The sequence below is a fragment of the Lepisma saccharinum genome, chromosome 13 (assembly GCF_977018435.1).
Source record: "Lepisma saccharinum chromosome 13, izLepSacc3.1, whole genome shotgun sequence".
NCBI classification, from domain to species: Eukaryota; Metazoa; Arthropoda; class Insecta; order Zygentoma; family Lepismatidae; genus Lepisma; species Lepisma saccharinum.
The window spans coordinates 24,512,215-24,534,298 of NC_139241.1; the positions used below are offsets into that span (position 1 = coordinate 24,512,215).

The following is a 22,084-nucleotide window of genomic DNA, read 5'->3' on the forward strand; positions in this document are numbered from 1 at the left end:
AATACATCTACAAACACAAGTCACAAATGTTATGGAATATATTAATCTACGAAAAATTGTTAATTGTAAAAGAATTTCAAACTCTAATTTACCTAAGTAACTTCCAGATCCAGATATCTTGCAATATTCTTTTATCTAAGGACAACTAACAAAGTAAGCGGATTGAGATAATTCTGTTTTATTTTCACACAGCTTTCTTTTTCTTCCTGTATAAAAATAAAAGCTCAAATGTGAAAAATTTGCCGCAGGGCATTAATTAATATGTATAAATTCAATGGGATTTGGATTTTAAAAAGTTGCAATTTTTCGTGTTTAGGGAGAAAAATTCTAATAGAATTCGCACATAATTAACGGTGAGTAGCCACCCTGTATATACAGAAAACAAGTAGTAGAATTAATCTCCAAAATACAGGTCTTTGATGACAGTATGATGTTGGTACTATTGTTAATATTTCAGGGAAAAGTAAACAACACATTCTCTCCTTTCCAGAAGACCTTTATTTACAAACAATTTCCAAACAGCTCAGATGTTCCACTGGAAATGCGTTTATATCATTGCCCTTAGCATTTTGTTAATTCGGTCTTCACGGTTGCCAAAATCACCTCCCTCCACAAAATGGTTTGTCTTCTTACGGAAACCACCTGTTGGCGTATTCAGCTGGAATAAAAAAAGTACAGAACGTTAACTCTAAATTCAAAAACTGCTCCTGAACATGAAAATATTAATGTAAGATGTTAAACATTCACAGATTCAATAGAAAAAAATTCCCGAAATGCAATTTTCTTGCCACCAGGAGCTTTCGCTGAAAATGAAATTATTATTTTCAACACTAGCACAACTAGCACATGTAAAAAAAGTAAAGTGGTCCCCTGTGCTTTGCACCATGCCATGGAGGCATGTAGCGGGTGTGAAGTTCGGGCCCCACACTTTCTTGATCACAGCTGAAGGTGGGGGTGATGTACGCCCCAGAATTTACTCCAGGTACCCACTTTATATGACACTGGGTGGGTGCGGAGTCACTTGAGCAGGTGGAAAAAATCCCGGCTCTGCCCCACCGGGGATAAAATGTAGTCAGATGCCGTAACGAAAGAGCTACCACGGCTCACACTAGCACATGAGGGTTTCGATTGTTACATATTTGTCTTTGCTTGGAAGTTAAAAAAAAACCTTCGTGTGACAAGCCACAAATAAAATGCTTATTTGGCATACACCTTCCTGCTGAAGCCTGATTGTAAAAAAATGTCTACAACATCCTACTAGCAAGGAAAGCAACGACTCATGAGGATTTCTTTAAAATTCCTTTTCGCCTGACCCATGAATTCCCAAACATTTTGTGTCTGCTTCATTACAGGCCGGAATCATGAAATTTGGCAATGCTGTCTCGCCAGCCTAAACATCAAGCTACATAGCATGGGCGTGAATAGCGAAACTGATGTTGACTTAAAAAACAAGAGAATCTGTGTAAAATGTTTTTCTTTATCCAAATCTGTACAGCACATTGAAATTAAGATGTAAGTGGAAAACATACATTAACAATAAAAACAGAAATTTGCTGTTAAATAACTGAAAGTAAGCAGAAAACGCAAGGCCAACTTTGCATTCCATACACAGTATGGAACTTTCCAATAATGTGTAGTTTGCCCTTATTTTATTTGCTAGCATTTCGGAATGACATTCGAACCTTTTTAAGAACTAAATATTTAAATGACATAACACACTGGCCTTAAAGTTCTAAAAGTAAGACCTACATAGTAGTTGTGGATGTGATAAACATAAGCCCTGCATGTACAAGGCTAAAGTAATGCCGAGTGCTGGTGCGAGAAAGTGGATAATTTTGGATGGTTTAGAAATTAGAAGGTGTTACATTTCCATTGTTTTTCTCTTGCGGAGATACGTTATCCTGAAGGAATTAGTGTTTGTGTTCTACTATTTGTTAGGTTAGACAGTTTTATGGTCTAGAGGTTTGTTTGAGTTTCTATCGTTTCCCAAATTCTTGTTTGAGTGTTGTAGTTTAACCAGTGTAAAGTAAAAGCTTAGCGTGTGGTGCCTCATGCACACAACTTTTCTCAGCATGGAATTTGCTTTTTGCGTGAACATGTTTTAAGGTCTTTGTTATAGCTCTTCGACATCCCTAATTTATTTTGCACATGATAATTAAGAATATTAATGACATCATTATTGGATATTTATTATATTTGATGATTCACCACATGTGAAATGTATGGAATGCTCTGTGAAATGCTAGTATGCGGCTCAAAAAATGTAATTTATATTTTTAACAACTTAATAACATACTGCTTTACTTATGAAAAAAAAAAACGTTGAATACAGTAGCGAATACAATTTGAGCGAATGAAGTGATAACTGGATGAATAGGCTACATAAAATTATTACTTTTTTACGTCTGTAAGTCAATTCTCTTAATGTTCATCAAGTAATTGGCTAGCTGATGTCACGGTTTACAGGGTTGCCAAATAGAAGACTCCAGCCTCCCTCGGACTAAAGATGGCCATTGTCTGCACCACCCTTTAAATGCCACATCTTTTGTGACACCCATGTAAATTTGATTTGGTGGTATTTTTAACAAATAAAAAAATAATCATCTACATTACTAACTTGTAATGATTTTGATTTAAAAATACAAAAGCTGAATAAAATTAGGAAACTCTATAGGAAAAAAAAATGGAACAAGAAGGGTAGTGGCTCAAAGCCAACAATTGGTATATTTTCTTTTCAAATCTAGGTTTGATAGAAATGTTCATTTACTTGTACACTGTACATTGTTTACTGTTTGTTTTGCTGTAAACAGTTGTTCCTTGAGTTCATATTTGGTCTGGTTGTTAGCAGCACAACTGCTGTTATTCTTATTCATTTATTTTTTGTTTTGGACTGTTGCAACAAGTGCATGCTATTCATGTGATTATTACACAATACCAGAAAGAGCAATTCCTCAATTTCTGGGTTATTTTTAGACAAGATAACCAGGGATCAAACTGTGGTCCCTTGAATACAAAGTGACAAGTTACTATGGCACTATTGAGACTCACTGGTTGTTTGAGATATTTTCAGTTTTATCTAGCCAAGTTCAGAGTAGAATTTGAAGAATACGGTGTATACCAAAATAATAAATCCAAAATTCTTAACTTTGTCATGAATTTTTCCTTACCTTTATCTATTCTACCCATACTTAGGTAAAGTTGCAAATTAACAATTAAGAAAATAAATATTTATTTAATGAAAAACCCCTACCAAAATGCCAGTTAAGAAGAAAACTGAAGCTGTATTTAAACAAGAGAATTACACTTGCTTCATCAGGGTGGCTACAAACAAGCAGAAATGAAATTCCCTGACTTTTCCAGGTTTTCCAGGACAAAATTTACATTTTTCCCTGACAATTACAAACTAAACAAAATCGATGTTTTTGCAAATGGAAATAATACTCATACAGATCCACGTATGGTTTTGTTAAGTACCAATATTATCTTCTATGAAATTGACTTAATTTCTCTATTCCCTATGATTTGAATTCAAACTGCAAAATAGTGAATTTGGGAAAACAATTCAGAAGCTACGGAAGGATTACGTATTTTGTCATGCGCAGTAAGTTTAAAATAAAATACTTGATTATTTTTAAAGTTACGACTAAATGAGATACGAGTGAAGAGAGATTGATTAAGAAATACAATTTGTAATTTATCAGTCTCCTTATACATTCTCGGTATTATAGTATATTGATATTTTCACTGAGGTTTGGAACCCTCTGGTTGCAAAAACCATGAGTGCGGACTCATTTTTCAATGAATAAAGCTACTTCTCTTTTCTCTGTAAAGCAAACAATTTAGCCTAACTCTTGCATATAAGTGAAACAATTGAATCGATCAAAATAAAGTGTCATATTACCTTACATTATCAATGGGATTTCTGCTTGAGTACAGTATATCCAAGTGAAGTACTGTGAAACTGACAACATGCAGTTACACCATTAATGCTGACGAAAAGGGTATGTAGGTATTAGAAATGTAAGGGATTTATAGAATTGCATTGTATAGATACCTGATTTAGCTAACCACACATTAAAACAGGAAAACACTAATAATAAAAGATTATGAAAGTCCATATACGAGGGGCATCCTGAAAAAAGCTCCAATGGTGCCTATACACAGCACTAGTGGTCGGAGAGCGACACACACACACATGCAGGCAGGAGAAGTGGCATGTAGCTGTAATCTGGTACAGTTGCAATGCAGCCGTTTTAGGACAGTTCTAGGTTAAAGACTGCAGCTCTCACACAGTCTCCCACTGACTGCGATGTAACCTACATTGCACGCTCCGAATTTGGCACAGAGCCACCAGCAATCGTGTGAGGTGTGCAGACCAGACGTCGTGAGTGATAGTATGGCCAGACGATGGTGCAGACAATTCACGAAAGGCCAATCGAATGTGCACAACCACATACAGCTGAATACACACGGGCCCTTTGCATCACTTCAGGTGAGAGATCTCAGACCACTCCCTGAACAGCCCTGGCCTTGAATGTACTGACTTTCATCTCTCTGCTTAACTGAAGAGGTTTCTGGCAGGGCAAGGAATTGACAGCTACACTGCGGTAGAGATAATTCCAGTCTTTGCTGTCAGACACATATACCATGGACATACAAAATTTAGTGCCATGCTACGACAAATGCCAGAACAACGGTGGTGATTATGCTGAAAATTAGGTTAGGACTCACTGTTACTAATGCAATAAATTACAACTGATATTCTTGTTTTATTTATACCTAATCGGCAGACTCTGATATTTTGTTATTTTTTTTTCTTTTCAAATTGGTGTATTTTCTTATTTTTTTTACTTTTTACTATACGGTGTTATTTTTCCCAAAAGTCAAATTTTCATTTTAGCGCATTTTCTGGCAAATATCTAAAATTATACCTTCATGGTGTTTTAAAACTACTGTTTGAAATTGTAAGTCACATGGCTTACGCCTCTTCGTGAGAGTTTGATATCTTGAAAATTATTTTGGGAAGGTTATTTTCCATACCCCTTTTTTAATTTCAAGGTAAGAATTTTGGATAATGGAATTTTCCCCGTATATACTGAAGGGTGCATAATGACCATAAGTGGCGACGCACCCAAAAAATTAAAATCAATCATTCTCGCGTGACAGATACCGATATATTATGGCACCAAAAATTGGCATTATCTTTTTGACTTGTTAGTGTTACGTTTCCCAAAATTCGCATTTTTGTTTTAGAACATTAATCTGCCAGATATACCGAAACTTAATACTCCATTGTGCTTTTAAACTATTATTTTAAATTGTAGGTCACATGGTCTACATACTTTCTTGACAGTTTGATATGTTGGAACAGATTTTTGAGGAAGTAAAAGTAAAGTGCTCCCTTGCACTTTTCCATGAAGGAGTATAGGGGTGTGGAGTTAGGGTCCCACACTTTCTTGATCATGGTCGAAGGTGGGGGTGATGTGATCAGCACCACGCTCCTGGCTACATTTATCCCTCAAAGTTTCCTCAAGGTACTAGCTTCATATGATGCTGGGTGGTTCCGGAGCAGTTTGAATAGGTGGAAAACATACCGGTTCTCCCCTGCAGGGGATCGACCCCGGGTCTCTCGCATAGTAGTCAGATGCCCTAACGACTGAGCTCCATTATTACTCACTCGACAAATGCCGATGGTGCGCACTTAGCTTGGTAATTCAAAACATATCTCGTGCGACAAATACGAAGATGTGGCTCTCGTGTGACGGTAGATACGCACTCGATCTCCTGTTAGAACCCTGCCACTTTGCTCTGTGATGCAAATGGTTTTTGATAGAAGTTGAAAAAATCGTGGGAAATACATGATTTAATGTGGCTGTCGGAATTATTTCATGCACATATAAGTATAACTTTATAGTTTACTCTTGAGTAAAATGTTGGAAAACTTGCATGTTCTATGTACACAAACATCGCCTAGAAAAAATCAAGAATGTTGAATTTCATGGAATTTTTCGTTGTTTTAGGACATTTATTTTTAAAAAATCGCTCAAAAACACCAACAATTCGCATTTTATGCCAAATTCGCATTATTTCGAACGGGCGAAAAATGTGTCCAGACATCACTGCACATTCCTCAACATAACTGCGCAACAATTACCAGTTTTCACGGTTTTGGCGTTTACGGTTCCCTACTAATCGGAAATTACTTTCTGGCCACCCCTTGTATAAATCAGTAGATGGAAAGTGAAAATTTAGCAGGGCTGGCAAACAAAAGTCAATTCTTGAAGAAAGTGATTTGCTTTTATGATTGAATGATTTGAGTAAATATGATATTAAAATATTTACGTATTTATTATTAGTATTTTATTTCATAATATTGGACATTAACTTCACTCAGTGAGAGATTTAATGACCATCTCTCACGAGTTCAAACAGACAGGACAGAGAGTGGTGTTAATTTCATTGCAATACTAGTGTTGCAGTAAATTTGAGGTTGGGAGCATGCACTTGCCAATTTTTATAACGTTCACCAATACAGGTTTATGTTTCACTTTTTCGTGATAGTATTCAATATATATCCCGTTTGGTTGGATTCTTCTTGATATCTAAAAATAGTGCAATGTCATTGTAAACGTATGTTAACTTGTGCGAAACCAGTAACGTCAAGATGATGAAAGAAAACCTTCGTAAGCACTGCTACATTAAATATGGTGAAGTGAGCCAGAAGAGTAATAAAATTCCAGCAGCATATTTTCAGTCTAAAGCTCTTCTTGTTTATGCATGCGATTTTTTGTTGGATGTTGCAGTCCATGCAATTTCTGTCGCATGTTGTAGTGAGATACTTTGTCGGGTGGCGATATTCGACAAAAATAGTATGTATCAATAAAACCTATTTTTCTCCATGTTCCTTCAGTTTGCCCAACAAAATGCCTTACTATCAGACGACGCCACCCGCTCTTATCCCCTCCATCTGTTGACAAGTCCCCTTACTACTCCCATACGGAAAAGAAAAAATGATAATTTAATGCATTTTCCACATAATATTTAGAGGCTAAACTAAACCTTTACTCCCCCAATGATACCATATGGTATCATCAGAGTAAGGTCGTACTGTCCCGATGATACCATATGGTATCATCGTGGCTTTTTGGACCTTAATACTCTTATATTTGAGTCGAACTCTGACACAGGTCTGAAGCAAGCCTGGGAAATTCATATTGATGACCAACCTCTCCCCCTCTCCGCAACATATCAATGCCACATTTCCGAACATTTTGGCTCATTATTCAACTTGTATGGCACCCAGGAACATGAAACATGTTTCAAACAATCTCTTTGGAAACGTCCATTCCTTGAAGAGAATACTAAGGTTTGCACCTTCTCCCAAAATAGCGGGAGAAGAGGGGCAAACTTCAGATTTTTTTTTTCATTGAAATTCTTTGGTCGCGCACCCCAAACCCTTCCTCGATTCGGCGTTCTGAATTTTACACGGTTACATGCTCTGATGTTTTAGCTGAAAAACAAAACTTATCCGAAGTAAATTGCTCCGATAGTGCCCAAGTTGTAACAATTTTCCTCCAAAAATGCAAATTACCTATTTTTCGTAAAAAAATAATAATTTAAAAAATCACATTTTGGCTTATTATTCGACTTGTATGGCACCCAAGAACATAAAATATATTTCATTCTCTTGAGAAATGTCCATTCTTTGAAAAGAATACTAAAATTTGCACCTTATCCCCAAAATAGTGGGAGAAGAGGGGGCAAATTCCAGATTTTATTTTTTTTCATTGAAATTCGGGGGAAGTGCCCACAAGCCCCCTTCCTCGGTCCGGCATTCTGAATTGTGCACGGTTGCATGCTCTGATGTTTGAGCTGAAAAACAAAACTTATCCGAAGTAGATTGCTCCCATAGTGCCCGAGTTATAACAATTTACCTCCAAAAATGCAAATTATCTATTTTTCGTAAAAAAAAATAATAATAATCACATTTTGGCTTATTATTGAACTTGTATGGCACACGAGAACATGAAATATGTTTCATTCTTTCATTCTCTTGAGAAATGTTCATTCTTTGAAAAGAATACAAAGTTCGCACCTTATCCCCAAAATAGTGGGGGAAGAGGGGGCAAAGTCCAGATTCTTATTTTTTTCCATTGAAATTTGGAGGTCGCCACCCCCAAACCCCCCTTCCTCGGTTCGGCATTCTGAGTTGTACACGGTTCCATGCTATGATGTTTTAGCTGCAAGACAAAACTTATCCGAAGTAGATTGCTCACATAGTGGCCGAGTTATAACAATTTTCCTCCAAAAATGCAAATTACCTATTTTTCGTAAAAAAATAATAATTTAAAAAATCACATTTTGGCTTATTATTCGACTTGTATGGCACCCAAGAACATAAAATATATTTCATTCTCTTGAGAAATGTCCATTCTTTGAAAAGAATACTAAAATTTGCACCTTATCCCCAAAATAGTGGGAGAAGAGGGGGCAAATTCCAGATTTTATTTTTTTTCATTGAAATTCGGGGGAAGTGCCCACAAGCCCCCTTCCTCGGTCCGGCATTCTGAATTGTGCACGGTTGCATGCTCTGATGTTTGAGCTGAAAAACAAAACTTATCCGAAGTAGATTGCTCCCATAGTGCCCGAGTTATAACAATTTACCTCCAAAAATGCAAATTATCTATTTTTCGTAAAAAAAAATAATAATAATCACATTTTGGCTTATTATTGAACTTGTATGGCACACGAGAACATGAAATATGTTTCATTCTTTCATTCTCTTGAGAAATGTTCATTCTTTGAAAAGAATACAAAGTTCGCGCCTTATCCCCAAAATAGTGGGGGAAGAGGGGGCAAAGTCCAGATTCTTATTTTTTTCCATTGAAATTTGGAGGTCGCCACCCCCAAACCCCCCTTCCTCGGTTCGGCATTCTGAGTTGTACACGGTTCCATGCTATGATGTTTTAGCTGCAAGACAAAACTTATCCGAAGTAGATTGCTCACATAGTGGCCGAGTTATAACAATTTTCCTCCAAAAATGCAAATTACCTATTTTTCGTAAAAAAAAATAATCACATTTTGGATTATTCGACTTGTATGGCACCCATGGACATAAAATATGTTTCATTCTCTTGAGAAATGTCCATTCTTTGAAAAGAATACTAAAATTTGCGCCTTATCCCCAAAATAATGTGAGAAGAGGGGGCAAATTCAAATTTTATTTTTGTTCATTGAAATTCGGGGACGTGCCCCCAAGCCCCCTTCCTCGGTCCGGCGTTCTAAATTGTGCACGGTTGCATGCTCTGATGTTTTAGCTGAAAAACAAAACTTATCCGAAGTAGATTGCTCCCATAGTGCCCGAGTTATAACAATTTTCCTCCAAAAATGCAAATTACCATTTTTTTTTTTAAAAAAAATCACATTTTGGCTTATTATTCAACTTCTATTGCACACAAGAACATGAAATATGTTTCATTCTCTTGAGAAATGTTCATTCTTTGAAAAGAATACTAAAGTTCGCGACCTCTCCCCAAAATAGCGAGGCAAGAAGGGGCAAACTACAGATTTTTACGTTTTTTTTTAAAATTGAAATTCGGGGGTCATGCCCCCAAGCCCCCTTCCTCGGTCCGGCGTTCTGAATTGTACACGGTTACATGCGCTGATGTTTTAGCTGCAAAACAAAAGTTATCCGAAGTAGATTGCTCCCATAGTGCCAGAGTTATAACAATTTTCCTCCAAAGTGTGTTCGAATTTAAAATTCCCGCCGAGAAGCCCGGGCGAGAGAATTTTTTCTCTCTCTCTCTCCTCCTGCCATCTCTGGTTTCTGGCGCCGTGGTTGTGTTGCGCATAAAAGGGGCCTAAAAGTTGAGGCCGAAACTTGCGAACGAGATTTCCTGTTCCCGTGCAGAGTTCCATAACAATATCTTTACATAAAAAAAATATAAAATAAAAAAAATCAAAGAAGACAAAATTCCCTGACATTTCCCTGACTTTTTCTGACACCTCAAATTCCCTGACTTTTCCCGGTTTTCCAGGTTTTCCAGGTCTGTCGCCACCCTGTCATCTATTAGCACATACTGGACTGCATTTGGCAGACTAGCGAGGCTCTGTCGTCTGGACTCGCTGCTGTTGTAATCTCGTGCGAGGCTTGTGCTGTCTTCCCTTATCTTACCAACATCCATCCTCATCTTCACGATTAGCCAAGGAGCAGGAAAATGAAGTAAAATATCTGTCATTGTGACAGCAAAAATTATTGACCACACGTATAATAATTTGACTTTCTCTTCACTACTTGACCTACCTATTCATTCCTTTACTTTTCCTTGACTTTTGTGACTGGTAAACACCTTGAAGGATTTTTGCTAACACTCAAGATATACACTTAATTCTGCCTAAAAAATTGTTTATTGCCATCAATATCATCCTCCACTGACAGGTGGCATTAGTAGAGAGGGATTGGCCTCTCATTGTAATCTAGGAAAGGTATTGGCGTATCTGAATTGTTGTCCCCCAATACTTCAAAGCCAACAATTCTTATATATAACATATTGATAATGTGCGAATTGCTCACCATCGAATATCAACTAAAGGTTAAAAGATTAAAATCAGTAACTTACGTGTGTGAGCATGAGATTGCTCAAACGACGTTTCGGAGGTTATACTATCTCCTTCTTCAGGTCAAAGCGATGTTTTCAGACACCTGCCATGGTGCCTCATCGAGAAATTGTTGGTTGAGGATTTAGGTCAAATGGTATAGGAAAAAAACACTTACTAAAAAGATGAGGAAAAAACAGTTTGCCTTCAGCAACTTTGAACGTTCTTTTGTTTTAATAGAGTACTGCATGGTTTTAAGTATGTATATTTTGCATCATCTTTTTAATAAGTGTTTTTTCCTATACCTTTTGACCTAAATCCTCAACCAACACTTTCTCGACGAGGTACCATGGCAGGTGTCTGAAAACATCGCATTGACCTGAAGGAGGAGGTAGTATAACCTCCGAAACGTTGTTTCAGCAATATCATGCTCACACACGTAAGTTACTGATTTTAATATTTTAACCTTTAGTTGAAATTCTTATATATATCAAGTAAATACCGTGCGTTCATTTCGATCTGCAGCCGAGAGATCGGGAGAAGCGTGGCGGGCGGCGCTCACGGAGATGCCGATATTTGCAGCCTGTAATGCCCGCTTATTTTTATGGACTAATGCAGACATTTATATAAATATTGCAAAACGAGCACTAACCTGTGTTATAACACGCAAAAGTTCTTCTGTAATTCATCACACAAATAAATACGCTTTAGAAACGATGTTAAGAGCCACAGATAATAAAACATTTTAATCATAGTTTTGACCAGTAACGTCCTGCTTAAGTTTATATCCTTGAAAAAGTTTTGTATCGATGGGGATCGTTTGGAGGTTTCGAATGTGCAACACTGTATCAAGATTACGCTGCAGACGAAACCGTCAAAAGTCAATGGTTTTCGTGAGCTTCCTTGCAATCCGAAATCTCCGAGCTCGAGTTTTTGTTCCTTCACGACTAGATTAAGACAGCTGTGAATATAGTGGCGAGCAGATGTATACCAAGAGCGTGTTAATTTCGTACTGTGCGTAAGAGTGTTATTCTTGGTTACTTGTCGTTACTTGTGTTATTGCAGTGTGTGTGTGTGTTGTGTCAGTGAGACGATTGGAATGCCAGCTCAAGTTTCACTTTAGAACAAAGAATTTTTATGTATGACACTTACGTGAAAACAGACTCGTGTTGGGAAGTGTGTAGGCAATTTGTACATAAATTGCCAAGCGTTTCACCTCCACATAGAGATACGGTTAGACATCTTGTCCTTAAATTACGATAAACTGGATCGTTAAATTTTAAAACACCTAAGCAAAAACGAGTGATTCTAACCGAAGCAAAACTCGATGAAATTGGTGCAGCGTTAGAACGTTCTCCAAACAAACCTCTACGCCGTGTTTCACAGGAGATGGGCGTGTCAAAATCATCAGCACATACAGCCATTAAGGTACAAAAATTAAAACCGTACTCTTATAACAAAGGTTAGTGCTTGTTTTGCAATATTTATATAAATGTCTGCATATGTCCATAAAAATAAGCGGGCATTACAGGCCGCAAATGTCGGCATCTCCGTCAGCGCCGCCCGCCACGCTTCTCCCGATCTCTCGGCCGAAGATCGAAATGAACGCACGGTATAAAAAATGAGATAATGTACAAAAAATAATTTCAATGTAAACCATCTAATATTTTGTTAAAAACAAAGTGTGCACTGTAAAAATTACAAATCACTGCAACCCTTCCTGACTAATTTTATTTTGTTAGTTTACTGTTGCTTTACTTGCATTTGTGGCAAATGGCAACATGGTGATAAATCTCTTTCTAGGCAATAATTATTACTAGCTCGGTCAAATTCCCATGTTCCATTAACTATACAGTTTTTAGCCATTCTGAAAAAAAAATTCAATCCACAGCAACACTACTACCAACACAAAATAACGCTTTAATGTGATCATGCAAGTAGATGAACATGAAATTTATGATTTCAAATTAAGAATTTCTATTTTCCCCTAAATCATGGAATTTTGAATGATCTACATCTTAAAAAACACACACACAACAGCCAACTTCTGTAACAGTGTCAGTGCTGGGATAACTTTTGCCCACAGCAATCAGAAAATCCTAATATAAAAAATAAATAAATTCTAATTTCTATTGCAATAATCCCAACTTCTCACATTTCATTTGCAAAATAAATAAAGACTACCGTATTTACGCGTGTATAATGTGCACTTTTTTCCAAAATTTTTGCCCTTCAAAACTGTGGTGCGTATTATGCACGGAATAATTCGGACAGCCAAAATGAAATCACGCATTTTTTTTTTACACTATGTCACTGCGTATAACATGTATATATCTACAGATTGCCTTTCTTTAGCAATAATAATTTTAAAAAATAACTTTTAAATGCGAAATGGCAGTTTTCCACGAGTTGTCACTTAGTAATGGAAAGTTTTGCGACATCGAGAAAAGCAGCACCCGTTCTGGCGGCATTCAAGCACGTGCCTACCGTCACACAGGAGACGTATCAAGCGGTATTTTTCGCGGGAGAAATAACTTCCACAAAAATTGTTTTTGCCTTTGACATGGCCATGATCAGAGATCGGGCGAAAAATACGTTTTTTGCACTCATTCCCTTCAGAAGCACTCTACCGCTCGCAAGTGGGTCTGATCTAAAAATAAACACCAGACCACGCTTCAGTTATATCCAATAGCACTTGACCTCTGCCCTCCCCTCCCCCAAGCGTACCAATGTTACCCGCAGCCGACGGCTGCTATGCAACATGCTAGGCTTGTTTTGCCTTTGTGATTTCGTTTGCTCTTTTATACATGAGAAGAGATCGAATATGCTTGGATGTTATTTTAAATCGACTTTGTAGCGTACAACTTCCGGTAATCGCTTTCATTGAAAACGTATTCTTTGTTCCCTGTAACACTTCATAAAGAAGTGAAACTGTTATAGATAATCAAAGCCACATAGACCAACTAAAGATCGTCAACACTCTTAATGCATTTTATCCAGGTTTCCGCAAAAGTTCACTTCGATCTTACTTGCATCATAACTCCCGTTTACCACTTTCTACATTTTCATGACTGTGCCGATGTCCTAATATTTGCCAAAAGTGTTCCGTTGGCAGAGTGACTTCTCCCTCTTTTCTTCTCAGCAAACGTTTAGGGGGGGGGGGGGGTAATGCCGATTGTCTTCTTGCTCGTGTGTGCACACACAAGCTGATTACAGGCAAGGGTGGAAGTGGACCGCTCTTTCTTTCCTTTGACTTCTAAAATGGTCAACCAGTTCTGGATGCATTCTTGAAAACGAACAAAAACCATAGGACAAGTATAAAAAAAATATAAAAAAATGCCTCCCTACCCAGCTTTCTCCGCCACTGGTCTGCACGGCAATGTAATAATTGCAGAATTCAGGTCCTATTTTTTTATTTTTTTAATGCTATTGTATTAAAATATTGCCCGTATTATTGTCTGTTGCAAGGTAAAACGTAAAGAAAGGGTTTATTCTTTCTTCTTCACACAGCTGATAAAAGTTCAGCCTTCGACAGTTGCGTTATCTTTGAAATACGGAGGATTTTCCCTGACCACCTGTTGCTCGAACTTCCAGCCGGTCGCATTGTTTTTACGCTGCAACTGGCGCCAGTGTTTTGTCTAGCGTCTGCGAAGTTGTCGCTTGTGGATAACAGCAATGACTCATCCAGCGCGAAGGCAAGTCATTGTTTTGTATCTCGCAAAGCTGTTTTGATTTGACGATAACTAAATTCGATCTTCAGAAAGAAAAAGTAGAGTTAAAACAACTTCATGTTCTGCACCTTTATCTTCAGAACCTGAATGTGTAAGCTGCGAACGATTTAAAAAATGGTCAATGTATAAGCTGACACCGATTACCCTCCCTCGATTAACGTGAGAGTAAATAAAGATCTCACATTTTGATATCTGAAAATGCGCAGGTTTCATAAAGCTTGTTTTGAGTTCATTTTATGCTTTTGGGCTAATCGGGACTAAATATACAGTTTCACTTTAGTGAAATCTAATTCCAAACCAAAATGATTATCGAGTGCGACACTGTTCAATGTGTCTTAGAATACGCATTGGGTGCAAATAGATCGCAAGTTGCCCGTTTCCTTTTTCAGGCTGGCTTACAATGCAAGTCGAGGAAGAGGAAGGACTGCTCCCTGGAATGGGGGAGGGGGTGAATTAGAAGTTGGTCGAAGGAAGGAAAATGACATTTTTACGACGTATTTTACACAGCCGAACCAAAACGAAATTTACAGCCATTTTTTTTGTGCCTAGAAAGTTGAGATCTTCCGAGAGATCTTATTTTACCGGTTCATCTTGTAACAGACAATGCTCTAGTAGACCCGTATTAAATCCAACATTCATTCTGCCCGATTATCTCCTAATAATCGTTTTTGGAGCAAATTCCAATAACAACCCCTTCGAAATAACTACCTTTTTCCTGGGAACTATGAAAGGTCGTTGTATCGAGTGTTGACTGTAACAAATATGAAGTTAAAATAATTACGTCAACACTTACCAAATAGAAATAATTCCTGTATATTTACTGCGCTATTGCGGCTTGACTCACGTAAATAAATAAATAATGTTTACACTTAATTTCGTCATTCACTCCCAGTTACTAATACAAGTAGTCTGAAATGTCCTCACTTCCATCCATCTCGTTCGATATTCCCGTTACCTTAAAACTTTTGATCATCATTTCAAGGGAGATGGAGTTCCATGCCTCACGAACCCATTCACAAACAATCGGCAGCGACGCACGTTTCACCCTTCCGCTTGTTGCGAGTTCATGCTGCCTTGATGTCATCCATCTATTGTAAGCATCACGCACTGCGACCTTGAACAGGTGGTTGATAACTTTGCTCCCGCCTCTCCTATGAAAAGCCCAACATCTGGAAGTTCAAGGTCGCGTGGTGAATGCATCAGCTACGAAAGCAAGGAAAAGATCGTTTTTATGATCTACTGATTAATTTTAAATGTAATACGTAAATGTTAGTCCGACGCTAAGAAAGCCATTTCTGGAACATGAATTGTACTGCGCATTATATAGGAGATATATTTTTTGTTGCTTTTCCCCATCAAAAACGAGGGTGCGTATTATACACGCACGCGCATTATACACGCGTAAATATGGTATTTCACACTTACCTTGAAAGGCCATAAGAAATTGGCAGCACGGGTAAAGTTGTGTCCAACTGTGTAGATCTCGTGTACCAAGTCTTCCATGCAGATAATTCCATATTTACCTAAAAATAAAAAAATGTAGTCAGTTTTATTGTCACACAAAGTTAATGACATGTTGTGCCTCCAAGGAGTCAAATTTATTGTGAAAACAACATGTTGATAATTGCGCAAAAATGTCAAGCTTGACAGTGAATAATACTAGTAATGTGCTGCAAGACAACCGTTTGCCCTTGTCAATCAGAGGACTAAAACTCATGACAACAAGAAATTATTGCCAGATATACACACACTTTTCTAAAACATTAAAATGCTGACCAATGCAAAACTTATTGTATAACTTATATATAAAAAATATACACACTAAAAACCTTAACATTTCCACCCTCTAACAGGGTCTTCTTCAGACAAAACTTCACAATAAACGACACAAGTTTTTAGTGTATATATATTTTATACAATAAATTTTGCCTTGGTCAGTATTTTATTAACACTGTTACCATTGCACTTTTCTAGGTCTACTGATTGAGGGGCTTCAATAAATTCCACATTGACCAAACAGACACAATTTAGTGCTCGACAAAATTTTGAAAATAGTAGAAAAACATACTTGAAGTACCAGTAATTAAATATAAGACATTTCACCTGAAGCTTCTCAACAGTTTTAGCACAACGAATTTCAGTGAAACCTTGACTATGTTTTCTAGGGACCTGCAGCTACGTGGATATCTGATGTCAAGAAGTAAAACCTGGGGAAAAATTATAAAATTCTCTTGCATTTTGACCAAGAAAATTAAATGTCTAATAGAGTGAAACCTAAAATAAGAGTTGCACTGTTGGATAATAAAAATAATAGGGATGGGACCGATTAATCGGTACTCTATATCAGTATTGGCCAATATAGGCATATCGGTTGAGGCACATATTTTTGGTAAACATAAAGCAAAATTTCGGTACAAAAACAAAGTCGATTTCGGGTTCAAAAGCGGCAAATAAAATGAAATTTCGATGTTATAGCGGTGAATAATCACATCAAAAGTTCTATATAAGATGACATTTTGGTTTTAAAATTGTGAATATAATCCTAAATTTCATTTAAAAACTGCACTTATTACACAAAATAAACTTATCCCTTCTAATAGCACATTTATATAGTTATCAGACTAGTAAGTTTATTTCTGTGTAAAGGAGTCTACTTTTGCTTCTCCATTATTAGCAACAGAATTAATCAATTTTCTGTGAATTGTAAAACTCGCAGGATAATTCAGACCTCAGAAGGTGTCGCATCGGTATTTAAATCCTAAATTTCAGACCTCAGAAGGTGTCGCATCGGTAAATAAACCATAAATTTCATGTTTAAAAGTTAATTTCGCATTATTTTGTGACAAAACATGGTAACAAAATGCATCTCGCACCTTTCAAAAACATGAAACATTACCACTACAATGTGTTTTTTGACATTTCGTTTATTCGTCAAAAACTAAGTATGCATGCCCCTACTGATCAGTAGAATATCGGTTATCTGTAAATTTTATATCAGTACTTTATCGGTATCGGTAGAGGCATGCATGTTTAGTTTTTGACGAAAACACAAAATGTGCAATAACACATTCTAATGTTAATTTTTCATGATTCTGAAAGGTGTGAGGTGCATTTTCCTACTCTGTTGTGTAACGAAATGATGCGAAAAGAACTGCAAAATGTGAAATAGACTCAAACACAAAATTTACTGTTTATATACTGACGCGACAATTTCTGAAGTCTGAAGTCTACTGTAAGTTATGCAATTGATTAATTCTGCTGTAAATATTTGAGAAGCAAAAATGGACTCCTTTATACAGGAATAAACTTAATTTTCCAGTAATGATTCAATGTGCTATTAGAAGGGATATGTTTATTTTGTGTAATAGTGCAGTTTTAAAATCAAATTCGGGATTATATTCACATTTTTTTTAAAAAAGTAAAAAGTGCTCCCCTATGCATAGCACCACGCCATGAAGGCGTATAGGGGTGTGGGGGTAACGCCCCACACTTTCTTGATCCCGTCGTGAGTGGGGGTGATGTGATCAGCACCATGCCCCTGACTGCCTTTACCCCCCAGGGTTTCCCCCAGGTACCCATGTTATTCGACGCTGGGGTGGGTGCCGGGGTCGTTTCCATCCTTAGAAAAGTTCCCGGATTTTTTAAAACCAAAATGTTATTTTATATGCTGCTTTTTCACCGCTATAATAGCGAAATTTCATTTTATTTACCACTTTTGAATCCGAAATTGACTGTTTTTGTACCTAAATTTTGCTTTTTTAATCACCAAAAAATATGTGCCTCTAGGTATCAGTCAAAATTTTACTTTGGCCAATCCCTAAAAAATAATTATAATAATAAAAAGGCTTTATTGATTAGAATTAGATTCATGTCAAAACATAAAGAGAAAAATGCCACTGCTAGTGGTTGTTCTGCAAATAACCAATAGAAAACAAACATCCAAGAAAGAAGTGGTGAAAAAATATTATTCAAGATTCTACTTTTACTTTTATTCAGAAGTTATAATGCACCTTCTAGTAGCGAAAATTTTAGGGAACACATTCAAATACAAATCACTTATTTGAACAAGCAAACAGCACGATGAACTTTCCGCTCCGTGAAGGATATTTAACAAATATGTTGCCGGCACGTGACCTAATACAAGTCACTTACAAGAAAAAACTAAAGATAAATATATAGCACATACAATAATGCATCTACAATTCCGAAACTGCCCTTTATATATTTTATAGGAATGGGACAGATTCATCTGTACTCTATTGGAAGGAGTCTCTTTAGGCGCACCAGAGTAAATTGTAATTTTACCGATGCACGTATAAATATCACTGTTAAAAAGTAAAAACTTAAATTAAATGAAGGTAGTCAATTCTTGTCAGCGACACTGATAGTGAATATTGAAAAGTTGCAAATTAGCTCTAATTTTCATTTTACACAGGGTGATTAAAACTAAGAGGAAATTTGCACCAAGATAGGAAATTACTACAGGTTGGCAACACTGTATGAAATTTCAGATATTTTTTTTGTTCCTAATGTAATTGTGCTTTTATATACTAGAGGTGAAGTCTCCTGTGCAATTCTTAGTGAACTTAAATGTAGACATAGTTATTACATCTGTGGGGAAGCGACAGTTTGAGTTGGTCTAATATTTGTCTATGGAGATACATTACATGTGAGTAAGTGTCATTTTCTTCACTAAAACGGCACAAAATACCATTCATTTAATAAAAAAACTACACACTGTACATCATGTTTGTATTTATGTCAGCAATAAAAGAAATCTGGCCGCGGTGGCTCAGTCGGTAACGCGTCTGACTACCATGCTCAAGGTCCCGGGTTCGATCCCCGACCGGTTCAAATCCGGGAACTTTTCTATCGGTGGAAGCGGCCCCGGCGCCCACCCAGCGTCGAATAACATGGGTACCTGGGGGAAACCCTGGGGGGTAAAGGCGGTCAGGGGCGTGATGCTGATCACATCACCCCCACTCATGACCGGATCAAGAAAGTGTGGGGCGTTACCCCCACACCCCCTATACGCCTTCATGGCGTGGTGCTATGCACAGGGGAACACTTTACTTTACTTTTTTAATAAAAGAAATTAGTGCAAAAGGACAATCACTTCCCTTTTGCAGTGGCCAACGAGCACGCTGGCCACAAACCACATTGCCACAGTAAAACCTTTAATGCGGAGTAATGGTAGGGATAAGTTGACTGGTTTAACAAAAGTCCAGATTAACTGAAATACAAGAACAGTAGAAAGTGCATTAAAACTGCTAATAGCAAACAAAACATGATATTAATTTCGAAGATCCACTGTCTTCATTCACAAAAGGGTACGGCGTTTGAAGCAGAGATGGTACCGCGTCAGTGCTATTCTGTAGTTACATTTTTCCAAGATGCGTACGAGTTTGGTGGAAAGGCCTAATATAAATGGTATCTCTAACCATAGTCGTGGATCCTCTTCTTCGTTTTTGGGAAGGTGGTTTTTGTTTTTCTTCTTTCACTTTTAGCAGGTTCTGGTCAATTACACTGGGGCTGTAGCCAACATATGGAACAACTTTGTTAGATGAGCCGTGCACTTAAGTTCTAACAACCAAGTGCTGCAAGAAGAATTGGACATCCTAAGACAACAGGCCTCCCTTAATGGCTACAGCCCCAATGTAATTGACCAGAACCTGCTAAAAGTGAAAGAAAAAGAAAAAACCACAAAAAAGCCGGAAACCTCCAACCAACATTCCAAACACAACAAGACCACTCTGCCTGTCCTCGACCAGCCCCGAAGATGACTCCGTGAAGGAGTCGAAAGCTTGGAGGAACTCCGAAGTGTTTTTTATTGTGCTGTTTGTGTGTGATTTTAGTGTTATAAAACACGTTTATTATGGTGTATTTAAAGGTCATAGGTCTAAATACACTATACAGTACAGTACATAGTCTGCGGGAAACAGAATTTCATCAGTGGTTGACTGCCTTTTCTTTGGGGGGAAGTTCTTTTGTTGACTTCTAGCCACATTCAAAACCTTGCATTCTACTCTGATCCGGATTAACGAGGTTTTACTGTAGTATATTGATATCAGTCTAATTTCATTCCTAAATATCTTTAAAAATATGGATGCAACGCAAAATGTACAACGTGCAAGTTTATGAACTTGGGCAAATTCAGCTTTCATGTTGACAAAAGAAATAAAGTAATTCTTTACTTACCCAGGCTTTTCTCAATAAGGGTATTGGAAGTGATGGGAACACGACATCTATTGATCTTGGCGTGTCCTCTCTTGTATATCAAATCTCTCACAGTCTTCAGGTTTGGATAACCCCAGGCAATATATGGATCGCAGAGTCTCAACATGCTTGCGGTTGCCTGCAATGAAATACATTTCCAGATAATTGCATTGTAACCTCAAGTGTCAACAGTATACATATTGGGATAGGAATATGAAAGCAATAGAGTCAGTTTAAAAAAAGTGACATTTTTAAATTAGGGATGGGACCGATTAATATGGACTCTATCGGTATCGGCCGATATAGGCATATCGGTTTATCAGTAAAATTACTGATTATTTTACTAATCCGATATATCGATAAATATCTGATAATTCAGTGCAAAATACTGCCATTTTGTTGAAATTTTTATGGATAATCTCCATGCCCTAATTTCTAAAAAAGTAAATGTCTAAATATGCAATTTCTTTTGCACTGCAGTCACCTTGAACCACACATTTATTGAGGCCAATGAACCTTTCAGGTTCTCCAAGGACCATTTCTAATTTTATATCGGATTGGTAGAATATCTGTTATCGGTAAATTTTATATTGGTACTTTATCGGTATCGGCCAAAATTTCATATTGGCCCATCCCTACTAAATATGCAATTTCTTTTGCACTGCAGTCACTAGGGATGTGACGAAGCTGAAACTTTACCGATGCTGATGTACTCACTGATAATTTTTGGAACCGATGCCGATATTTAACTGATTCCGATACATAAGATTATTAAACAGAAATGGAATGCTATTTTCAGCATGACCAAAATAAATTTGCTATGTACATTTGCATCTACAAAAAGTGGTTATGTGAGCTTTAAAGAAGAACATAGATTCTCAAGAGATTTAACATTAGTACACAAGCAGTTCTTTGAAATGCAAAATGAATACCTGTTCTCAATGTTGGAAATTTACTGCTCTAAGATTCAACTTCAGAAACACAAGTTTTGGAAGCACTTCAGGAAGTAACCTACTTCTTCTCTTTTCGCAAATCTGTTCAGCAACACCAAACACTCATTCACTGAATACTGATGCAGCAGGTATGCCCACGTATTTTCTGAGCACTTGCTTCAGGTTTGGATACTCATTTTTGAATTTCCAATACAACAGCAGATCCTGTTCACGTGGACTAGTTGGTTCAGCAATGTACTGTTTTATTTCTGATTTTGAGTTAGGTTGATCCTCTGAATGAGAGTTTGCAATAATTTTATTACAAAAACTCTAGAATGACGAAGAATCAGAACCTAATTTTCAATAAATCTTACAAAAACTAGAATATAAAACTTATTAGAAGGTAAAACTCTAGTATAATCTGTACCGGTTTAAATATCGGATTTTTGCCAATGCCGATATGTCAATTTCTGCCAATTTTCATACATCTGTAATCGGCTTTGGCACATCCCTAGCAGTCACCTTGAACCACACATTTATTAAGGACGTCAAAGACCTTTCAGGTTCTCCAAGGAGCATTCCTAATTTAAATTGGATTGGTAGAATATC

The 22,084-nt window shown here is 37.1% G+C and overlaps 1 protein-coding gene across 1 annotated transcript in view; it reads right to left on the minus strand.

Moving 5' to 3' along the window:
- Positions 1-475: 475 nt before the first annotated feature.
- RpL7 (ribosomal protein L7) overlaps positions 476-22,084 on the minus strand; it is a 52,659-nt gene continuing 31,050 nt past the window's right edge. The window contains exons 5-7 of the mRNA XM_083133469.1: positions 20,526-20,682; positions 15,753-15,850; positions 476-658 (exon numbers count right to left, since the gene is read on the minus strand). Of these exons, the coding sequence (XP_082989595.1) occupies positions 548-658; positions 15,753-15,850; positions 20,526-20,682 (366 nt within the window). The 3' untranslated portion in view covers positions 476-547. The remainder of the gene's footprint in view (positions 659-15,752; positions 15,851-20,525; positions 20,683-22,084) is intronic.